Source organism: Schistocerca gregaria, chromosome 3 (assembly GCF_023897955.1).
Source record: "Schistocerca gregaria isolate iqSchGreg1 chromosome 3, iqSchGreg1.2, whole genome shotgun sequence".
Lineage (NCBI taxonomy): Eukaryota > Metazoa > Arthropoda > Insecta > Orthoptera > Acrididae > Schistocerca > Schistocerca gregaria.
This window is the reverse complement of record NC_064922.1, coordinates 804,363,995-804,383,175: the sequence shown is the minus strand read 5'-3', so window position 1 is coordinate 804,383,175 and position 19,181 is coordinate 804,363,995. Positions and strand designations below refer to the sequence as shown.

General features: G+C 42.9%; 1 protein-coding gene across 1 annotated transcript in view; it reads right to left on the bottom strand.

Moving 5' to 3' along the window:
* LOC126354368 (rac GTPase-activating protein 1) overlaps window positions 1-19,181 on the bottom strand; it is a 139,127-nt gene that overhangs the window by 114,648 nt on the left and 5,298 nt on the right. The window contains exons 3-4 of the mRNA XM_050003951.1: window positions 8,418-8,604; window positions 1,286-1,449 (exon numbers count right to left, since the gene is read on the bottom strand). Of these exons, the coding sequence (XP_049859908.1) occupies window positions 1,286-1,449; window positions 8,418-8,604 (351 nt within the window). The remainder of the gene's footprint in view (window positions 1-1,285; window positions 1,450-8,417; window positions 8,605-19,181) is intronic.

Genomic DNA, 19,181 nt, shown 5'->3' with positions numbered 1-19,181 from the left:
GACCAAATTTTGACACAAACTGATTAGTTTAAATACTGTACAAAGAATGTCAGAGGAATCCAATTCATTAGATAGAGAGAGAGAGAGAGAGAGAGAGAGAGAGAGAGAGAGAGAGAGAGAGAGAAATTGAAACATTAAAAATGGAGCAGGAAGCAAGGTTCAAAAAATGGCCGCACAGTATCAGGAACAAGAGAGAATCGCCATTTTGTGCCATTAAATGAAAAAAATAGATTGTATTAGAAGAGTATCCGATGATACAATTCTTTTTTTTTTTTTTTTTGTGGCAAATGTTGACCAGAGTCAAGCAACAGTATCATTAAGAAATATTACAGGCTTGCAATGGGGCCAATACATTGCCTGTATGTATGATGGAAAATGGTGGATTGATAATGTGTCTGAAGTTTCAGCGGAAGAAAACGATGTCTAGTCAGTTTCCTGCACCCCAGTGGACCTGCACATTCATTCTATTGGCCAGCTAGGCAGGATGCTTGTTGGATTCCAAACAAACACATTATTTCTGTCATTCCAGCTCCATCACCAACAAGAATGGGACGACATTATAGCTTGGTAGAATCAACTGTAATTGCTATTAATAACACATTTCAGCAAATGAATTAATAAGAAGACAAAATTTATGACGAGATGTATGTGCCACTTTGATAGCACACTATGATGAATTTACCATAGTTTGAGCTTTTTGTTTTACAGCTAAGATGTTGTACCCAAAAAGCTGAACGGGATCACAAAGTTTTAGCATGACAGGTCTCTTAGATCCTGTACAATGGTAAAACTAAGTTGATCATTTATTCATTTCAGTCACAGTGTCAAAAAACGAGCCTTTACGAAAAGGTGTCTAGTGGCCCCACCATACTACTAATGAAGCTGTAATTTGGCAGTGCTTCATGTAAGGACTAAATGTATATCCTGCAAAAATGTCATGAAAGTTTAAGATGGTCGAGTGGGGAGCTTGTCTAAATTTAGGCCACTTGACATGGAATGACCCATCATCTTTCTTGAAAGCTAGCATGTCAAGCATATACTGAAGTAGTAGAGTATCCTTTCATATATTCTCTGTATCATTAAAACTACCATGAAACTCTTCATGAACAATATTTGCATTTTCCGTACTTCCTTGTGTTCCTAAGCTTTTTATCCCACTAGAAGCAATAAAGTTCACATTATCAAGGACTAAAAAAATTAAAAAATACGTAAGACTTGTTTTGTCTTTATTAGATACAAATATATTTTTTGATGACATTGTAAAGCAGGAAAATAAACAACTTACCTCAATAGCCCTATTTGATTTTCTACGGCGCTTTGGCACATGATCTTCCACCTCATCTATAGTTATAGAGGGACGATGCTTCCTCCAAGATCTGATAGTACGGACCACGTCCACATCAAGATCATCTTCAGATCGGGAGTAACTTAAATCCGATAGCAGTGAACCTTAAAGAAAAACTTTTATGACCAACACTACCAATTATTATTCATTTATTTGTAAATGATACACATTTTAAAAGAAGTGAATAATAAATCAGAATTTTTATTTACACATTGAGGTATCATTGCATGACTGTTAATGGACTTCAGGTTTGATGGATGTAAGGATAAAAACAGGATGTCCTGCCACAACCCATCACATTAATGCAAGCTGCACTCCCAATAACACTGATCACAAGCTTGAATGAATCTATCAGTAAAATGGCTATTAAGTTTTCTTATGAAAAGTTTTTAATGAGGGCTCCATCAGGAGTTGGGTGCACCATGACAATCACACCAGTATTAATAACAAAAGGAGGGTCAGCATTTGTCATTTAAGTAGAATCTTTATTTCTGTTACAAATCTATTTCAATCACTGCATGACCATCATCAGTGGTAGTGTTGAAGCCTTACAGACCCAAATACAAGCAGTAAAACTGCAATATCTGAACACACCAATGAAGAGTACTAGTCAGACAGAACTTGGCTGGGTTAGGCCAGTTGCATATGTACCTTTGGTCTGACAAGTAAAAAAATCAACTTGACTAGCCCAGCCCAGTTCAGTCTGACAATTACTCTTCATTGGTATGTGCAGATATTGCAATTTTACTGCTTGTATCTGTAAGTCCAATACAAGCGCTGATCATGGTCACACAGTGATTGAAATTTATTAGCAACAGCAAAAAAGATTTGTACTTCAACAATCAATACCGACCCTCCTTTTGTTATTAGTAAGAAATGATAATATTCAGGCATAACAAGAACAATATCCCCAACTGCACAGACAAGCTGCTAAAGTTATTTCAATGTTGTTATTTAAGATGCAAACTTTTTTCCCTTGTTGTTCCCTTTTGCTAACATTTGGATTTAACAGATTTTAGTCTGCATAACTCCGTGTGTGTGTGTGTGTGTGTGTGTGTGTGTGTGTGTGTGTGTATCACAAGCCACAGTTCCAGATATATATTTCATATTCTGAAACTGATATGTGTATGATTTATGTGCATCACTTCTTTACTGTTGAATGGCTGCATGCAAGGCTTTCTGTAGTTATGCTCACATATTAGCATTATCTAATGTATTTATTTAATTAAGCAATAAAAGTTAATGTTTTGGCAGAAAAATAAAAAGTTGAAAATAAACACACATAGTAAAATCCTGCTTACAAAAGTGTGCTGCAATATTTGCCTCTGAGTAGTAGTCCCACTGTGAACGCTCTAAACACCGATTATCCCCAATAACATACACTATGAATTGTTCTTTGCCTCTCTCAACCGGTGAAACAATCATGTCTCTGGACTTATTTTTCTGTTAAGTGTTTTACACATTATGCAAGCAACACAGAAATGCCTTAACATTGTGACCAGCATTTCAGTAGTGAAATGGTACTGTTCATCTGAAGACAATGAAGTGACTTATTAACCCCTTTGTAGGCCATGGGGTAAACACTTACCACTGTCTGTTTTTCCTAACTGCATTTAAGGGAATACATTGTATCAGTTCTTTAAGTGCCTAGTGTGTAGTAGTAATCTGCTGCATGAGCTGCAGTTTGTTATGAAATGTCTCTTTTAGAGCTGTGAGAAGTACATATCATACCAAATAACATTTTAAGATTTAAGGAAAGAATATTTATCTCCAAGCCGTTTCTCAAAGAGGCTTGGGCACTATGTATATATGTATTGAACTCTGAACTTAGAAACAACAGAGAGGCTTCATCCCCACTGTAGCACTCAGTGGTACACAGCCCAACAACAGGTTGCAGCAGTCCATTCAGCCCACTGCCGCCCTACACCGAACTCAGGGTTATTGTGCGGTTCGGCCCCCAGTGAATCTCCTCGAGAACTTCTCATTCCAGACAAGTGTAACCCCAATGTTTGCGTGGTAGAGTAATTATGGTGTACGTATACGTGGAGACAGTGTTTACGTAGCAGTCACTGACATAGTGTAAGTGTGGCAGAATAAGGGGAACCAGCCTGTATTCACCAAGGCAGATGGAAAATGGCCTCGAAAACTACCCACGGGCTGGCCGGCACACCGAACCTCAACACTAATTCATGGGTGGATTCGCACCTGGGGCTGACATGCCTTTCCGCTTGGGAAAATTTGTTCACCTTCTGTTGACCTTGGGAAGCACGCTTTCCACCAAATTAGTGGTTTTACAAAGCTTCTGTGAATAAGTCTTACCATGCACCCGTGGTCTAGGAGTAGCATCTTTGATTCATAATGAAAACGTCTTCAGGCCCGGGTTCAATCCCCGCCACTGCCTAAATTTTGATAAATAATCAGCATTGGCGGCCGAAGAGTTCCGGCATAAGAAGTCAGCCTCATTCTGCCAACGGCCTTGTCAAAGAGGGCGGAGGAGCGGATAGAGGTTCAGGGCACTCTCTTGTCCTAGGGGTGGGAAATTGCCCCTAAAGGCGGAAGAATCAGCAATGATCGACATGAGGATGCAGAAGGCAATAAAAACCACTGCATTAAAGACACGTAACATGTATCCACAGGACATGTGGCCTGTAGTTGAAGAAGTGTCATGATGATCTCTCCATTGGCAAAAGATTCCGGAATAGTCCCCCATTCGGATCTCCGGGAGGGGACTGGCAAGGGGGAGGTTACCATGAGAAAAAGATTGAACGATCAACGAAAGGATAATGTTCTAAGAGTCGGGGCGTGGAATGTCAGAAGCTAGAACGTGGTAGGGAAACTAGAAAATCTGAAAACGGAAATGCAAAGTCTCAATCTAGATATAGTAGGGGTCAGTGAAGTGAAGTGGAAGGAAGACAAGGATTTCTGGTCAGATGAGTATCGGGTAATATCAACAGCAGCAGAAAATGGTATAACTGGTGTAGGATTCGTTATGAATAGGAAGGTAGGGCAGAGGGTCTGTTACTGTGAACAGTTCAGAGACCAGGTTGTTCTAATCAGAATCGACAGCAGACCAACGCCGACAACGATAGTTCAGGTATACATGCCGACGTCGCAAGCTGAAGATGAACAGATAGAGAAAGTGTATGAGGATATTGAAAGGGTAATGCAGTATGTAAAGGGGGATGAAAATCTAATAGTCATGGGCGACTGGAATGCAGTTGTAGGGGAAGGAGTAGAAGAAAAGGTTACAGGAGAATATGGCCTTGGGACAAGGAATGAAAAAGGAGAAAGACTAATTGAATTCTGTAACAAGTTTCAGCTAGTTATAGCGAATACCCTGTTCAAGAATCACAAGAGGAGGAGGCATACTTGGAAAAGGCCGGGAGATACAGGAAGATTTCAATTAGATTACATCATGGTCAGACAGAGATTCCGAAATCAGATACTGGATTGTAAGGCGTACCCAGGAGCAGATATAGACTCAGATCACAATATAGTAGTGATGAAGAGTAGGCTGAAGTTCAAGACATTAGTCAGGAAGAATCAATATGCAAAGAAGTGGGATACGGAAGTTCTAAGGAGTGACGAGATACGTTTGAAGTTCTCTAACGTTATAGATACAGCAATAAGGAATAGCGCAGTAGGCAACACAGTTGAAGAGGAATGGACGTCTCTAAAAAGGGCCATCACAGAAGTTGGGAAGGAAAACATAGGTACAAACATGTTCTGGGAAAATCAGGAATACAGAAATACAAGTCGCTGAGGAAGGAAATAAATAGGAAGTGCAGGGAAGCTAAGACGAAATGGCTGCAGGAAAAATGTGAAGACATCGAAAAAGATACGATTGTCGGAAGGACAGACTAAGCATACAGGAAAGTCAAAACAACCTTTGGTCACATTAAAAGCAACGGTGATAACATTAAGAGTGCAACGGGAATTCCACTGTTAAATGCAGAGGAGAGAGCAGATAGGTGGAAAGAATACATTGAAAGCCTCTATGAGGGTGAAGATTTGTCTGATTTGATAAAAAAAGGAACAGGAGTCGATTTAGAAGGGATAGGAGATCCAGTATTAGAATCTGAATTTAAAAGAACTTTGGACGACTTACGGTCAAATAAGGCAGAAGGGATAGATAACATTCCATCAGAATTTCTAAAATCATTAGGGGAAGTGGCAACAAAATGACTATTCACGTTGGTGTATAGAATATGAGTCTGGCGATATACCATCCGACTTTCGGAAAAGCATCATCCACACAATTCCGAAGACGGCAAGAGTTGACAAGTGCGAGAATTATTGCATAATCAGCTTAACAGCTCATGCATCGAAGCTCCTGACAAGAATAATATACAGAAGAATGGAATAGAAAATTGAGAATGCGCTAGGTGACGATCAATTTGGCTTTAGGAAAAGTAAAGGCACGAGAGAGGCAATTGTGACGTTGCAGCTAATAATGGATGCAAGGCTAAAGAAAAATCAAGACACGTTCATAGGATTTGTCGACCTGGAAAAAGCGTTCGACAACATAAAATGGTGCAAGCTGTTCAAGATTCTGAAAAAAGTAGGGGTAAGCTATAGGGAGAGAGGGTCATATACAATATGTACAACAACCAAGAGGGAATAATAAGAGTGGACGATCAAGAACGAAGTGCTCGTATTAAGAAGGGTGTAAGACAAGGCTGTAGCCTTTCGCCCCTACTCTTCAATCTGTACATCGAGGAAGCAATAACGGAAATAAAAGAAAGGTTCAGGAGTGAAATTAAAATACAAGGTGAAAGGATATCAATGATACGATTCACTGATGTCATTGCTATCCTGAGTGAAAGTGAAGAAGAATTAAATGATCTGCTGAACGGAATGAACAGTCTAATGAGTACACAGTATGATTGAGAGTAAATCGGAGAAAGACGAAGGTAATGAGAAGTAGTAGAAATGAGAACAGCGAGAAACTTAACATCACGATTGATGGTAACGAAGTCGATGAAGTTAAGGAATTCTGATACCTAGGCAGTAAAATAACCAATGACGGACGGAGCAAGGAGGACATCAAAAGCAGACTCGCTATGGCAAAAAAGGCATTTCTGGCCAAGAGAAGTCTACTAATATCAAATACCGGCCTTAATTTGAGGAAGAAATTTCTGAGGGTGCACATCTGGAGTACAGCATTGTATGGTGGTGAAACATGGACTGTGGGAAAACCGGAACAGAAGAGAATCTAAGCATTTGAGATGTGGTGCTATAGACGAATGTTGAAAATTAGGTTGACTGAGAAGATAAGGAATGAGGAGGTCCTACGGAGAATCAGAGAGGAAAGGAATATGTGGAAAACACTGATAAGGAGATGGGACAGGATGATACGACATCTGCTAAGACATGAGGGAATGACTTCCATGCTACTAGAGGGAGCTGTAGAGGGTAAAAACTGTAGAGGAAGACAGAGATTGGAATACATCAAGCAAATAATTGAGGCCGTAGCTTGCAAGTGCTACTCTGAGATGAAGAGGTTAGCACAGGAAAGGAATTCGTGGCGGGCCGCATCAAATCAGTCAGTAGACTGATGACCAAAAAAAAAATGTCTGGATGTGCCAAATATCTTGTTGTCCAAAAAAAAAAAATCTGGTTTATTTTGACATTGACTTGCTACAAAATAACACACCCATGAAAGTATTAAGAAATACATTTGAAGGTGAATGTCGTGTGTGCTATTTGCATCAGCTACAAATGACTTTACTCTAGTGTCCACTGTTATACCATGTTGACAGTTGCCGATAATTGGTGGCCTAATTGACGACTGGGTATATAACCACCATAACACTTTATGTAAGACGAATCTCAACTTTTCCTGCATTACAAGTTCCTGAAAAAGCTTTGCACCACATCGATGTCTTCTTTCTATCTGACGGTACTAGTAGTAATTTTGACAGTATCTTACAGAAACTTGCCTCATCTGTGAAAAGTCAGATGCAATTAATAACTTCTGTGAGGCCATTAACATACAATATTGACACTGGCGATAGTAAGACTTTCCTGGAGAGCTCAAATTTTTTTCTGTCTTTAGCTGAACGTTCATCAATATAACCAGCAACATTCTGCCTGTCAAAACATTTTCCATCAGCTGCAAACTTGGATAAATATGACACGGAACTATTTTATTTAGTATGCATCTAAAGCACTGAATCAGAAGCTTCAGTCCCCCCCCCCCACACACATGTTGCACCGGCAGCACTGTGTTCAGCAGCATGTTCTGGCACTTGGTGGTCAACTCAACTATGTCACACTTGGGCAGTGGCCATACTAACACAAAAAGGCTGGGGGAAAAAAAAAAAAGGTTCAAACGGCTCTGAGCACTATGCGACTTAACTTCCAAGGTCATCAGTTGCCTAGAACTTACATATAATTAAACCTAAGGACACCACACACATCCATGCCCGAGGCAGGATTCGAACCTGTGACGGTAGCGGTCGCTCGGCTCCAGACTGTAGCGTCTAGAACCGCACGGCCACTCCAGCCGGCCAAAAGTTACAGCAGGACTGGTGTAGGGTATGAGTTCTTTCACAGGTGGTACTTCCTCTGTTAGGATAAATTACATACTATTACATGAATAGGATGTGTGTGGGTGACTGTAGAATGAGTATTCCATTTCACTGTTCAACAGGGTATGGCCAATGTGGCAATGAGTTGGGAATAGTTGTGCAACACAGATAAATAAATAAATAAATAAATAGATTATGCAGGACAATAGATTGGATGATCAGTGGATATCCCTTTGAGACTGTGGGATGGCTTATGGGCAGTACATTCCACTTTTCAGATATACCCTTTCCTCCCCATAACCACCACCTTTCTCTTCACAGGAACTCCCCTGACAACACCTGCACAGGTCTAGCAATGGTGGTGGCTGCGGCAGCAGCAGTACAATATACGTTTTGTATGTGTTTCCTGTGCAAGTTAATTCTGAAGGACATCCCCAAGCTCTGTGACATTTTAAGTCTTGTTTAGGTGCCTGTCAAAACCACAAAAAATACAATGAAAGCATAAATCAAACAATTAGGAAGTAATCCTGTATTGATACCTGTAGTATCACAGTCTTCTTTTATTGCACTGAGTCTCTGTGCTTCAAGGATGTTAGCATCTTGTCTCCCTATGCTGACACGACTGCGGCTGACAGTGTTATTTAAGAATGCAAGTCTTTCTTTTGTTTCATCATTTATTCTGTTTTCTATGAATACTACCTCTCTCACCAGACCAATCTGCTTCTCCTGCAAAACAAAAAGTTTTGGTTTCAACATAGCACAAGCTGCATATCACTAAGCTAAAATGGAAATAAAATAAATGAAAATGTTTACACCTTAACAGCATGTACTGGGTGGTTATACTTAAACTGACAATGTTCTGAGTGCTGCAGTGTGGGCTATACACATCATAGGATGCTGGAACATGGTAGCGCATTTCCTAATTGGTGTACTTATGAAGTATGCAGAAAAAAATAATATTTTCACTTTCTGCCGCCAGGTGAAAATATGATGCTATAAGCAGTCAATGCGGTTTGGGTGCAGGAAAAGGGGAGGAACCATCAAACACATGACAACACTAGATCTGGAGCATGGTTATTATGATATTGTCACATTTTACAATGTGTGTTTAATATCGTCTCCTGACTCAGGAACACGCTGCATCTCTAACACAGCTCTAGCTCACAGCATATCTGGTGTAATTAGAGTAATATGTCACCATATGTTATCCTTCAGGTCGGGAAGTGTCCAGATACATTCCTGATAGACATGATCTTCCAGATATCCACACAACCAGAAGTAACATGGATTTAGGCAGGGAGGTCTGGAAGGCCAAACATCTTGAAACTGCCTAGAGATAATGCAGTCATTACTGAAGGTTTCTCAAAGCAAAACTGTCACCTGTCAAGCAACATGTGGTGTCCCCCCACCTTGGAAGAACGTATTGGTGTGGACACATTTGCATTTATGTAAAGCTGGAATAATGTGCAAATGTCTCTGTGCACCTAACAGGACAGCAATGTGAAGAAATACAAACCAAGAATGAAATCACACCCACCAGTCAAATAACGTGAGTGCAGTAGGTGTTCCTGCGCAACACATGGTTGGTTTAGAAGAGGAGGAGAAGGCACCAAAATGCAAGGCCATCAGTCCCTTGTTCCCAGTAAAATAATTACACAAAAAGAACAAAGGAAAGGAGATGTACAGCAAAGTAACAAGAAAAAGGAAGAACAAGAAGAATGGTAGGACAACCACCACTACTGGGGACAAAAAGAGCAAAATAGAACCATAGAGAGAAACGAGAAACAGACAGAAGGGGTAAAAACAAGAGAGCAGATGACTGTGGCTGGCCGACCACAAGAATAAAACGGAAAAACCAGCCATTCTGCGATACATTAAAACATCTACCCTGAAAGTATTAGAGTGGAGAACACAAATGGGACAAAGGACATGCACTAAAACATATATAGAATGATAAAACCCACCGTCGCGTATAAAACATAAAACTGAATTAGCCGATGAGGCCTTATCAGCTAAAATTAATGGCAAAGAGTCCTGTAAATGAAGAGTCTGTTGCAGGGCATCCAGAGAACAGCTCACCAAGATATGGGCCACTGTCAGCCGGGTGCTGCACTGAGACTGAGGTGGCTTATCACGGTGCAGGAGATACCTATGTGTCTACCAAGAGTGGCCAATGTGGAGCTGGCAGAGAACCACAGTGCCCCTGCGACAGGCCTGCATGGAGGACAGCCACACGTTCATAGTCTCCTTCATGACACACAGTTTGTTGAGAATGCTGAGGTTATGCCATTTCATCTCCCAAAACTGCAAAAACCTTGTGGCGCAGTACTGAACACAGGTCAGTTGCAGAGAAATCAATCTCCTTAAGCGGTTTCTGTGTAGCCTGTCTGCAAGTTCGTTGCCTGGGCTTCCCACGTGATCTCGGGTCCACACAAACACCACGGAATGACCAGACCATTCCAGCGCATAGATGGACTCCTGAATGGTCGTTACCAAAGGATGACAATAGCAGCACTAGTAGAGAGCTTGTAGGCTGCTCAAGGAATCAGTACACAGAAGAAATGTCTCCCAAGGACATGAACGGGTGTGCTCAAGAGCACCTGATATAGCCTCCAGCTCGGCAGTGAAACCACTACACGCATCGGGCAAGGAATGCTGTTCAATACGTCCTCCGTGGACATACGTGAAGTCGACGTGAGCGTCAGTCATCGAGCTGCCCGTGTAAATCACTTTGTGGCCTCTGTACTTGTCAAGAATCGAGGGGAAGTGGCAGCGGAGAGCTGCGGGGTTAACTGAGTCCTTAGGGCCATGTGAAAGGTCCAGGCGAAGCTGCGGCCTAGGTGTACACCATGGAGGTGCACATGAATGGACCTCAAGTATAGGTGGTAAAGGCAAGGACTCCAGTTTGGAAAGACGGGATCGGACACGAACTGCAATTGGAAGCCCTGACCTGGGCCGCCGATTAGGGAGATGAACTGCCGTGGGTGGGAAAAGGAGATGGTGATTTGGATGAACACGAGAACTATGAATGTGTGCTACATAACTGGCCAGCAGTTGTGCACACCTAACCTGCAATGGAGGCACTCCAGCCTCCAAAAGGACACTGGTCACCAGACTTGTCCTAAAAGCTCCCGCCGCTAGGTGAATGCCACAGTGGTGCACCAGGTTGAGTAAACGCAACACTGAGGGCGCCGGTGAACCATAAACCAGATTCCCATAGTCAGGGCAGGATGGAACAAGGGCTCTGTAGAGCTGCAGCAGCATAGAGCGATCTGCACTCCAGTTGGTGTTGCTCAGGCAGCGAAGGACATTGAGGTGCTGCTAGCATTTCCCCTTAAGGTGAGGAAGACAAGACAATCAGGTGTCAAAAACCAGTCCTAAGTATCAGTACGTCTCCACTACAGAGAGGGGATCGTCAGTACGGTTAAGTTCTGGTTCCAGAAGAATGGTAAGAAGCCGACGGAAGTGCATAGCACATTTGCGGCCGAAAACTGGAAACCGTGGGCTAGAGCCCATGATTGCACCTTGTGGATAGCTCCCTGTAGGTGCCACTCAGCAACTCCAGTACTGGTGGAGCAGAAAATGCAGAAGTTGTCTGCATACAGGGAGGGTGAGACGGATGGCCTTACAGCTCTTCCAGACCATTAATGGCCAGTAAAAATAAAGATACACTCAATACAGAGCCCTGCGGAGCCCCATTCTTCTGGATATGAGGGTAACTATGGGAGGCACCAACTTGTACACAGAAAGTACGAAGAGACAGGAAATTCTGTACAAAACTCTGGAGCGGGTCTCGGATACCCAACTCTTACAATGTGCCAAGGATATGACGACGCCAGGTGGTGTCATACGCTTTCAGTAAATCAGAGAAAGACTGCAACAAGGTGCTGGTGTCTGGAAAAGGCTGTTGAGATGGCAGACTCGAGGCTCGAGAGACACCAGGTTATCAGTGGTAGAGCGACCGAGGCGGAAGCCGCCCTGGCACAGAGCCAGTAGGCCACGTGACTCCAGGACCTAACTGAACCGCCGACACACCACACGTTCCAGCAACTTGCTAAGAATGATGATGAGGCTGATGGTCAGATAGCTATCCACATCAAGTGGGTTTTTGCTGGGTTTGAGCACTCATGACAGTGCTTTCCTGCCAGTGCAATGGAAAGACACCATCACACCAGATCCAGTTAAAGATCAAGAGGAGACATCACTTGCAGTCAGACAAGAGATGTTTAATTATCTGACTGTGGATCGGATCGGGCCCAGGAGCTGCGTCGGGGCAATGTGCAAGGGCACTGAGGAGCTCCCATTCCGTAAATGGGGTGTTATAGGGTTCACTGTGGCGTATAGTGAATGAGAGGACTTTCCCTTCCATCTGCTGTCTGAGAATGTGAAAGGCTGGGGGATAATCCTCCGACACAGAGGCGCGAGATAATGCTCAGCAAAGTGCTTGGCAATCGCATTTGAGTCGGTAGATAACAAGCCATTTATGTTAACACCAGGAACACCTGCTGGGTGTCTGGTACCCAAAAACTCGTTTGATCTTTGCCTAGGCTTGGGAAGGTGACGTATGGCACCCAAAGGTCTACATGTACCACTCCCAACACTCTTGTTTCCACCTTTTGATAAGCTGGCGAACGCGAGCACAGTGCTGTTTAAAGGCTATGAGTGCTACAGGGAAGGGTGCCACTTATGCCGCTGTAGAGCTCGCCGATACTCCTTGATTGCCTCAGTGACTTGTGGCAACCACCAAGGAACTGTCTTTCGCCGGGGTACCCTAAAGAACGAGGGATTGGGTTTTCGGCCCCAGAATCGATCATTGTAGTTACCTGCTTAACAACCACATCAATGTTACCATGTGGGGGATATTCAACGGTGACAGGAGAGGGGAAAGTTTCCCTGTCTACCTTGTTTAAGGCCCACCTGGGCAGGCGTCCATGGGCCTGATGCTAGGCCAAAGACAGAAAAATGGGGAAGTGGTCACTGCTTCACAGGTCGTCATGTGCTCTCCAGTGGATAAATGGGAGAAGGCCAGGACTGCAAACCGAGAGACCAATGGCCGAATATGTGCCGTGTGCCACACTGAAATGTGTGGCGGTCCCAGTATTTAAGAGGCAGAAGTCGAGTTGTGACAGTAAACTCCACCTGACACACTATTATAGTTGCTACAGTTCCTGTAATATCCCTTATAGCCATGGTGGGTAGGGGTCCGCATTGCACAGGAAACAGGTTTCCTGGAGGGCAATGCAGAAAAGCAGGTGTAAAGCTCACCACATGTCGTATCTCAGGCAGACTGTGGAAAAAAACACTGCAATTTCACTGGAGGATGATGTTATCGTGAGGCTGGGAAGGAATGAAGCATGCAAGAGGCAGGTTATGCCTCAGGGTCACCTGCTGCGCACACTAAGTTTTTGTAGCCATTTCTACTGTGGATGAGGCACCCAGAGAGTCCTGTTTCTTAGCAGACTACTAAATTTGCTTGTTCTCTCACTTCTCCTTAGGGGCTTGCTGGTAAGATTTCTCAAAACAGCTTCAGGCACGCAGGAAGACCATGAAGCTTTTATCCAGCAGCTTTAGGCTCCTTGAACCACTGGCAAGTGTCCACCGTGGCATTAGTGGAGGCTTCAGAAGATAGGACCAAAGGGACACCTTCCACACGAGAGGAGCCGGAGGAGGCTGTTGCTCTGGCAGGTGGGAGGGGTCTGATGTTCTGTGTATTTGGGGGGGGGGGGGGGGGGGGGGGGTGCTTGGTCCCAAAGTAGGTGCTTTGGGAGCAACGAAGGAAGATTTGCCCCCTACCACCAAAGAGGTGGATGTATTCTGGTGCCCCGGAGGGCCCACTGTTCATGGAACATGGTGAAGAACCACTGACACTTGGGATAGCGATGGTGATGTAGCTGCAAGCATATGTCAACATCAACAGAATGGGCTGTAAACTTTCGAATTTACGTTTAGCCTCTGTGTATGTCAACCAATCCAGGGTCTTGTACTCCACAATTTTCTACTCCTTTTGGAGTACTGGGCAGTCTGGCAAGCAGGAGAGAGTGGTGCTCTCCACAGTTGATGCAAGTGGTAGGTGGTGCACATGGAGTATCTGGGTGTAGTGGATGTCCGCAGTCTCGACATGTGGCGCTGGAAGTGCTGCGGGAAGACGTGTCTGAACTTTCAGCATGTGAAGCACCGCATATGGGGAGGGACGTATTGTTTAACGTCACAGCGGTAAACCATCACCTTGGCCCATTCCGCCAATGAATCACCCTCAAATGCCAAGATGAAGGTAACAGTAGCAACCCTGTTGTCTTTAGGTCCCCAGTAAACAAGCCAGATGACATGAACACCCCGACATTCTAAATTGGCGCGGAGCTCGTCATCGCACTGAAAGAGGAGGTCACGATGGAAAATAATCCCCTGGACCATGTTGAGGCTTTCATGGGGAGTGACGGAAACAGAAATATCACCCAGCTTGTCACAAGTGAGAAACGCTTGGATTGGACTGGGGATGTGGTCTGAATCAAGACTGGGCCATTTCGCATCTTTGACAATGCTGTCACTCCTACGAACTTATCCTGAAGGTGTTCAGTGAAAAATTGAGGCTTGTTCAGTAGAAAAGGAGTCCCCATCGGTTCTGCTACAGACTAAAACAGAGGCGAATATGGCTCTCTCCATTCTGTAGCTCTAAGTTCCTCCCATGGTGTATCGAGGGAGGGAAATTATTTAGGGTCATACCTGTTAGCATTGTATTCTATCTCGCCCTTCTTAGAGACTTCTGGTGCCGTACGGTCACCAGCAAGACATGACTTAGTCCAATTTATTGCGGGTCATCCTTCCTGATGCCACCCACTCCGATCTGGGGCTCTCCCCACATGCGCCACCCAGCCACAGCAAAGGCCAACTGACATGATGGACATTGCCAGGAGTCCTGACGCCCCAGAAGATAGGCATCTACTCCTTGGCATACGGAGGCGAGTTTACAGCTCATGCACCAGCAGTGCGATCCCTGTGTTGTCAAGGGGCTACCACCAATTGGGTACATAAAGGCCCCACCACAATGGACTGGCTACTGTGCTGGATATTGGGTGCAGAGAAATCCAATATTGTCATGAGGAGAAAGAGGACAGGTAACAATGGAAGAAGATGACATACTCCGGAAACCGTCCTCACCCAAATAGTTGAATCGCAGGTGGAGATGCAAAGCCATGACAAGAGATTCAGGAGATCAAATCTAAGGGCACTCTTACACCACGTAAGGCATCCTTCCCCCATATGGCCCACACTTCTGTAAAATTTTGAGTGACAGGTCAAACCATAGAATGAGACCTGAACTAAGGGCCACAAAGTGTGACACTCCTTTTAGTTGCCTCTTAAGGCGGGCAGGAATACCTCAGGCCTATTCTAACCCCCGGACTCGCAGGGTGGGGGGTGAGGAACAGTACTGATAACATGTATGAAAAGACAGGCACTGTTAGCAGAGCCAACGTTTCCATTGCTGGCCACAGCTTTGTTAACCAGCTGCTCAAGTCAGAGATGTCGACAGCTTTATATAGAACAAGTGACAAAAGGAAAGATATCCACACTTCTATTCTGTACTTGGCCTTAATCTCCGTTTAGCATGAGAAGGCACAAAGTAACTGACAGTTACGATAGCAACAACCAATCAGAGGATGAGCTTGGCCACACCGATTCGGTCCATCACTGTCACTAACCAATAGTTGCAGCCACAAATGCAAAAATTTACTCATTCTCATTATTTTTCTGTGTGGTGCTTATTTTACAAGAATGTGTTAAAAATACCTGCAAAAGTCAGTAGATAAGTTTTAAATTGTGCCATGTGCCAAGATAACTCAATAACGCACATTAAAGGGCAGTGTGAGAATATATCTTAGAAACACCCTGCAGCCATACTGTGTGTGCATACAAATGTGAACCGACATGCTTGAATGTTCATCACCGTTATTGTCATTAAGGCATAACTGAGAAGTCTGTCCACAGTTTGAAGCAACACAATGAAATAAGGGAAATAAAGATTGTGTGTGATCTACAAATACTGGAGAAAGATAGAGGGTCATTCCATGCATTGTCCCCAGGTGATGATACCATCCCAGAATTTAGTCATATTTGGTACAATGATACCTATATGTCTTAACAGTGAAACTCTCAAACAGCACTGTCCTAACTAACCCTTTTGAGGAAAATTAGTTTTGAATGCTCAAGAGTGTGTAGCTCGTCAGCCAGGCACGAATTTACAAATTTTCAGAGATCTACTACTTACTAGGTGGCAGGGGAAAATACAGGGAGTGAAAGGTTATTTACAATTTATACAGAAATCAGATGACAGTTATAAGAGTCGAGGGGCACGAAAGGGAAGCAGTGGTTGGGAAGGGAGTGTGACAGGGTTGTAGCCTAGCCCCGATGCTATTCAATCTGCACATTGAGCAAACAGTAAAGGAAACACAAGAAAAGTTCGGAGTAGTTATTAAAATCCATGGAGAAGAAATAAAAACTTTGAGGTTCGCCGATGACATTGTAATTCTGTCAGACAGCAAAGGACCTGCAAGAGCAGTTGAACGGAATGGACAGTGTCTTGAAAGGAGGACATAAGTTGAACATCAACAAAAGCAAAACGAGGCTAATGGAATGTAGTCGAATTAAGTCGGGTGATGCTGAGGGAATTAGATTAGGAAATGAGACAAAGTAGTAAAGGAGTTTTGCTATTTGGGGAGCAAAATAACTGATGATGGTCGAAGTAGAGAGGATATAAAACGTAGAAAGGCAATGGAAAGAAAGCGTTTCTGAAGAAGAGAAATTTGGTAACATCGAGTATAGATTTAAATGTCAGAAAGTCGTTTCTGGAAGTATTTGTATGGAGTGTAGCCATATATGGAAGTGAAATGTGGACGATAAATAGTTTAGACAATAAGAGAATAGAAGCTTTCGAAATGTGGTGCTACAGAAGAATGCTAAAGATTAGACGGGTAGATCACATAACTAATGACGAGGTACTGAATAGAATTGGAGAGGAGAGAAGTTTGTGACAACTTGACTAGAAGAAGGGACCAGTTGGTGGGGCATAATCTGAGGCATCAAGGGATCAGCAATTTAGTGTTGGAGGGCAGCATGGAGGATAAAAATCTTAGAGGGAGACCAAGGGGTAAGTACACTAAACAGATTCAGAAGAATGTAGGTTGCAGTAGGTACTGGGATATGAAGAAGTTTGCACGGGATAGAGTAGCATGGAGAGCTGCATCAAACCAGTCTCTGCACTGAAGACCACAAAAACTACTTAATAATGAGTTGACCTGTAGATATCAGTTTTTAATGTGTCCAGTACACAGGCCATTAAGTCCATACAACACATAAAAAGTTGGATGCATCATACAGGTTGTTTGCAGAAAATGTTGAAACATTCACTTTTTTCAGGCTGTTCAAAGATTTCATGATTCTTTCGAAAAATAAATCAAATAAAATTTAAAAAATAAATTTGTAACTTCGGACAATAAAACAGTTCAGAACCCACCTTGTGCTTTTTAACTCTTTAATCATAGTGTTAAGTAAAAATTACAGTGAAAAGCATTTCACACTGCAATTAATAGTTCTTACTGTCACGTAAAGATGACTCCACTGGAAAAAAAGAAAACATAAAATTTCACAAACTTCAAAGACCTGGAGGAAGGGGGTAGGGGGCAAGGGCAGGATGTAGACAACTGAATCTCAACTTGATTTTTGCTGAAATGTTTACACACCTCACAGAATATTCTTCTTTGTCTTGACAACTGCGAATGCATTTTATTGACTGACGAAGAATAAAATGAAAATGCCACTCCACATTCATCACTAAAGAGAATTGGTAATTAAAAACGATGTGAATTCCTTGAAAAATTGTTACTGAAAGATGTGATTGATCCAGGATACTAGAGATGTTTCCATCACAAAAAGATGTCTGGCACTCACATCAGCAACTGTGTTGTGCTGATTCATTCTCCAGGCATAGGAGACTTACAAGTAAGCAATTTCATCACTATAAATATTATTTGTGTATTGAGTACTGAATGTGTAGCCTGCAATTGTTTTCTAAAATTTATGTAAAGTAGAGGTATTACCAGCAGCAGTTTCAAATAAGTCACTTGAATTAATCATGCTATTGAGGTTTCTCCTGAACTGTAAAGCATGAAACTTTCTCTTTTACAGAAGCCATGCGTGAAGTGGATGAAGCTGCATGTGAAGCTGGCCAATATTTGTGTTGTACCTGCTTCAATACTGCTGAAAGTAAAGTAGCCAGCTCAAGTAATTCAGATGAAGGCCATGACCCATCCAGCATTTCTCGACAGTCCCTGAACAAGTCTGTCACATTGCTCAGAATGTTACCACTGAAGTGAGCTCCTGTCACCTTCAAACAAGCTTCTGGAAACAAAACATCAAATCAGCTGTGCAGTAAACCAGAAAATTCATAAAGTCTTGAATCCTGATTCTACGGTGCAGAAAGTAAGCAATGCAAGTCCATGAAAGCAGGGCGAAGATTTTTTGATGTAATGAACCGCCTAATTTGGCCATGTATAACTTAAACTCGCAGCGAACATATTCAAGTTTCAACACTTGTCCCACCTTCATGGCGCACTGCTAGAATAACAGCTACTTTTGGTGTCACAGGGCACATGGTATATACAGCAAGGAAAGTTAGACAGTCGTGTATTTGCTTCTCCAGAATGCAGGAATCGTCAAATTATGTTACCTGAAACTATGAAACAAGATGAGAAGTTTTATTAAAATGACAATTTTTCAAGACTTTGTGCAGGAAGGAAAGATTATCTTTCCATCACTGGAGACAACATGCCCAATGTCCTGGAAAGGGCACTGTATAAGAATTCATTGGACATCAGATGGATCTGAGAGATGATCATAATAAGACTGTAAATTCACTTCTATACCCAGGAATTCCGAACCACTTAAATTTGGAAGAACACACAGAAAATGTTGTGGGGAAGGTGAACCAAAGACTGTTTAGCAGAATGCTCAGAAGATGCAACGGGTCTACTACAGAGACTACCTACACTATCAAATGATTTTTATTCCAGTCTTTGATCACAATATCAATTCTTTTGACGATGACCTGTTTCAGACCGTAATAACCATCCTCAGATCTTTTCTACACCATGTCCTAAAGTAATAAGGTCATAATGGCACCCTGTCCATCCTCTTTTGGAAATACTGCTGCATGGTGCGAGTTCTTTACCAGACAGGATCTACAGAGCAGTAAGTTTTGTATTATCGAGAAATTAGGGACACTGTGTCAAGGACATAATTAAAACAAAGGC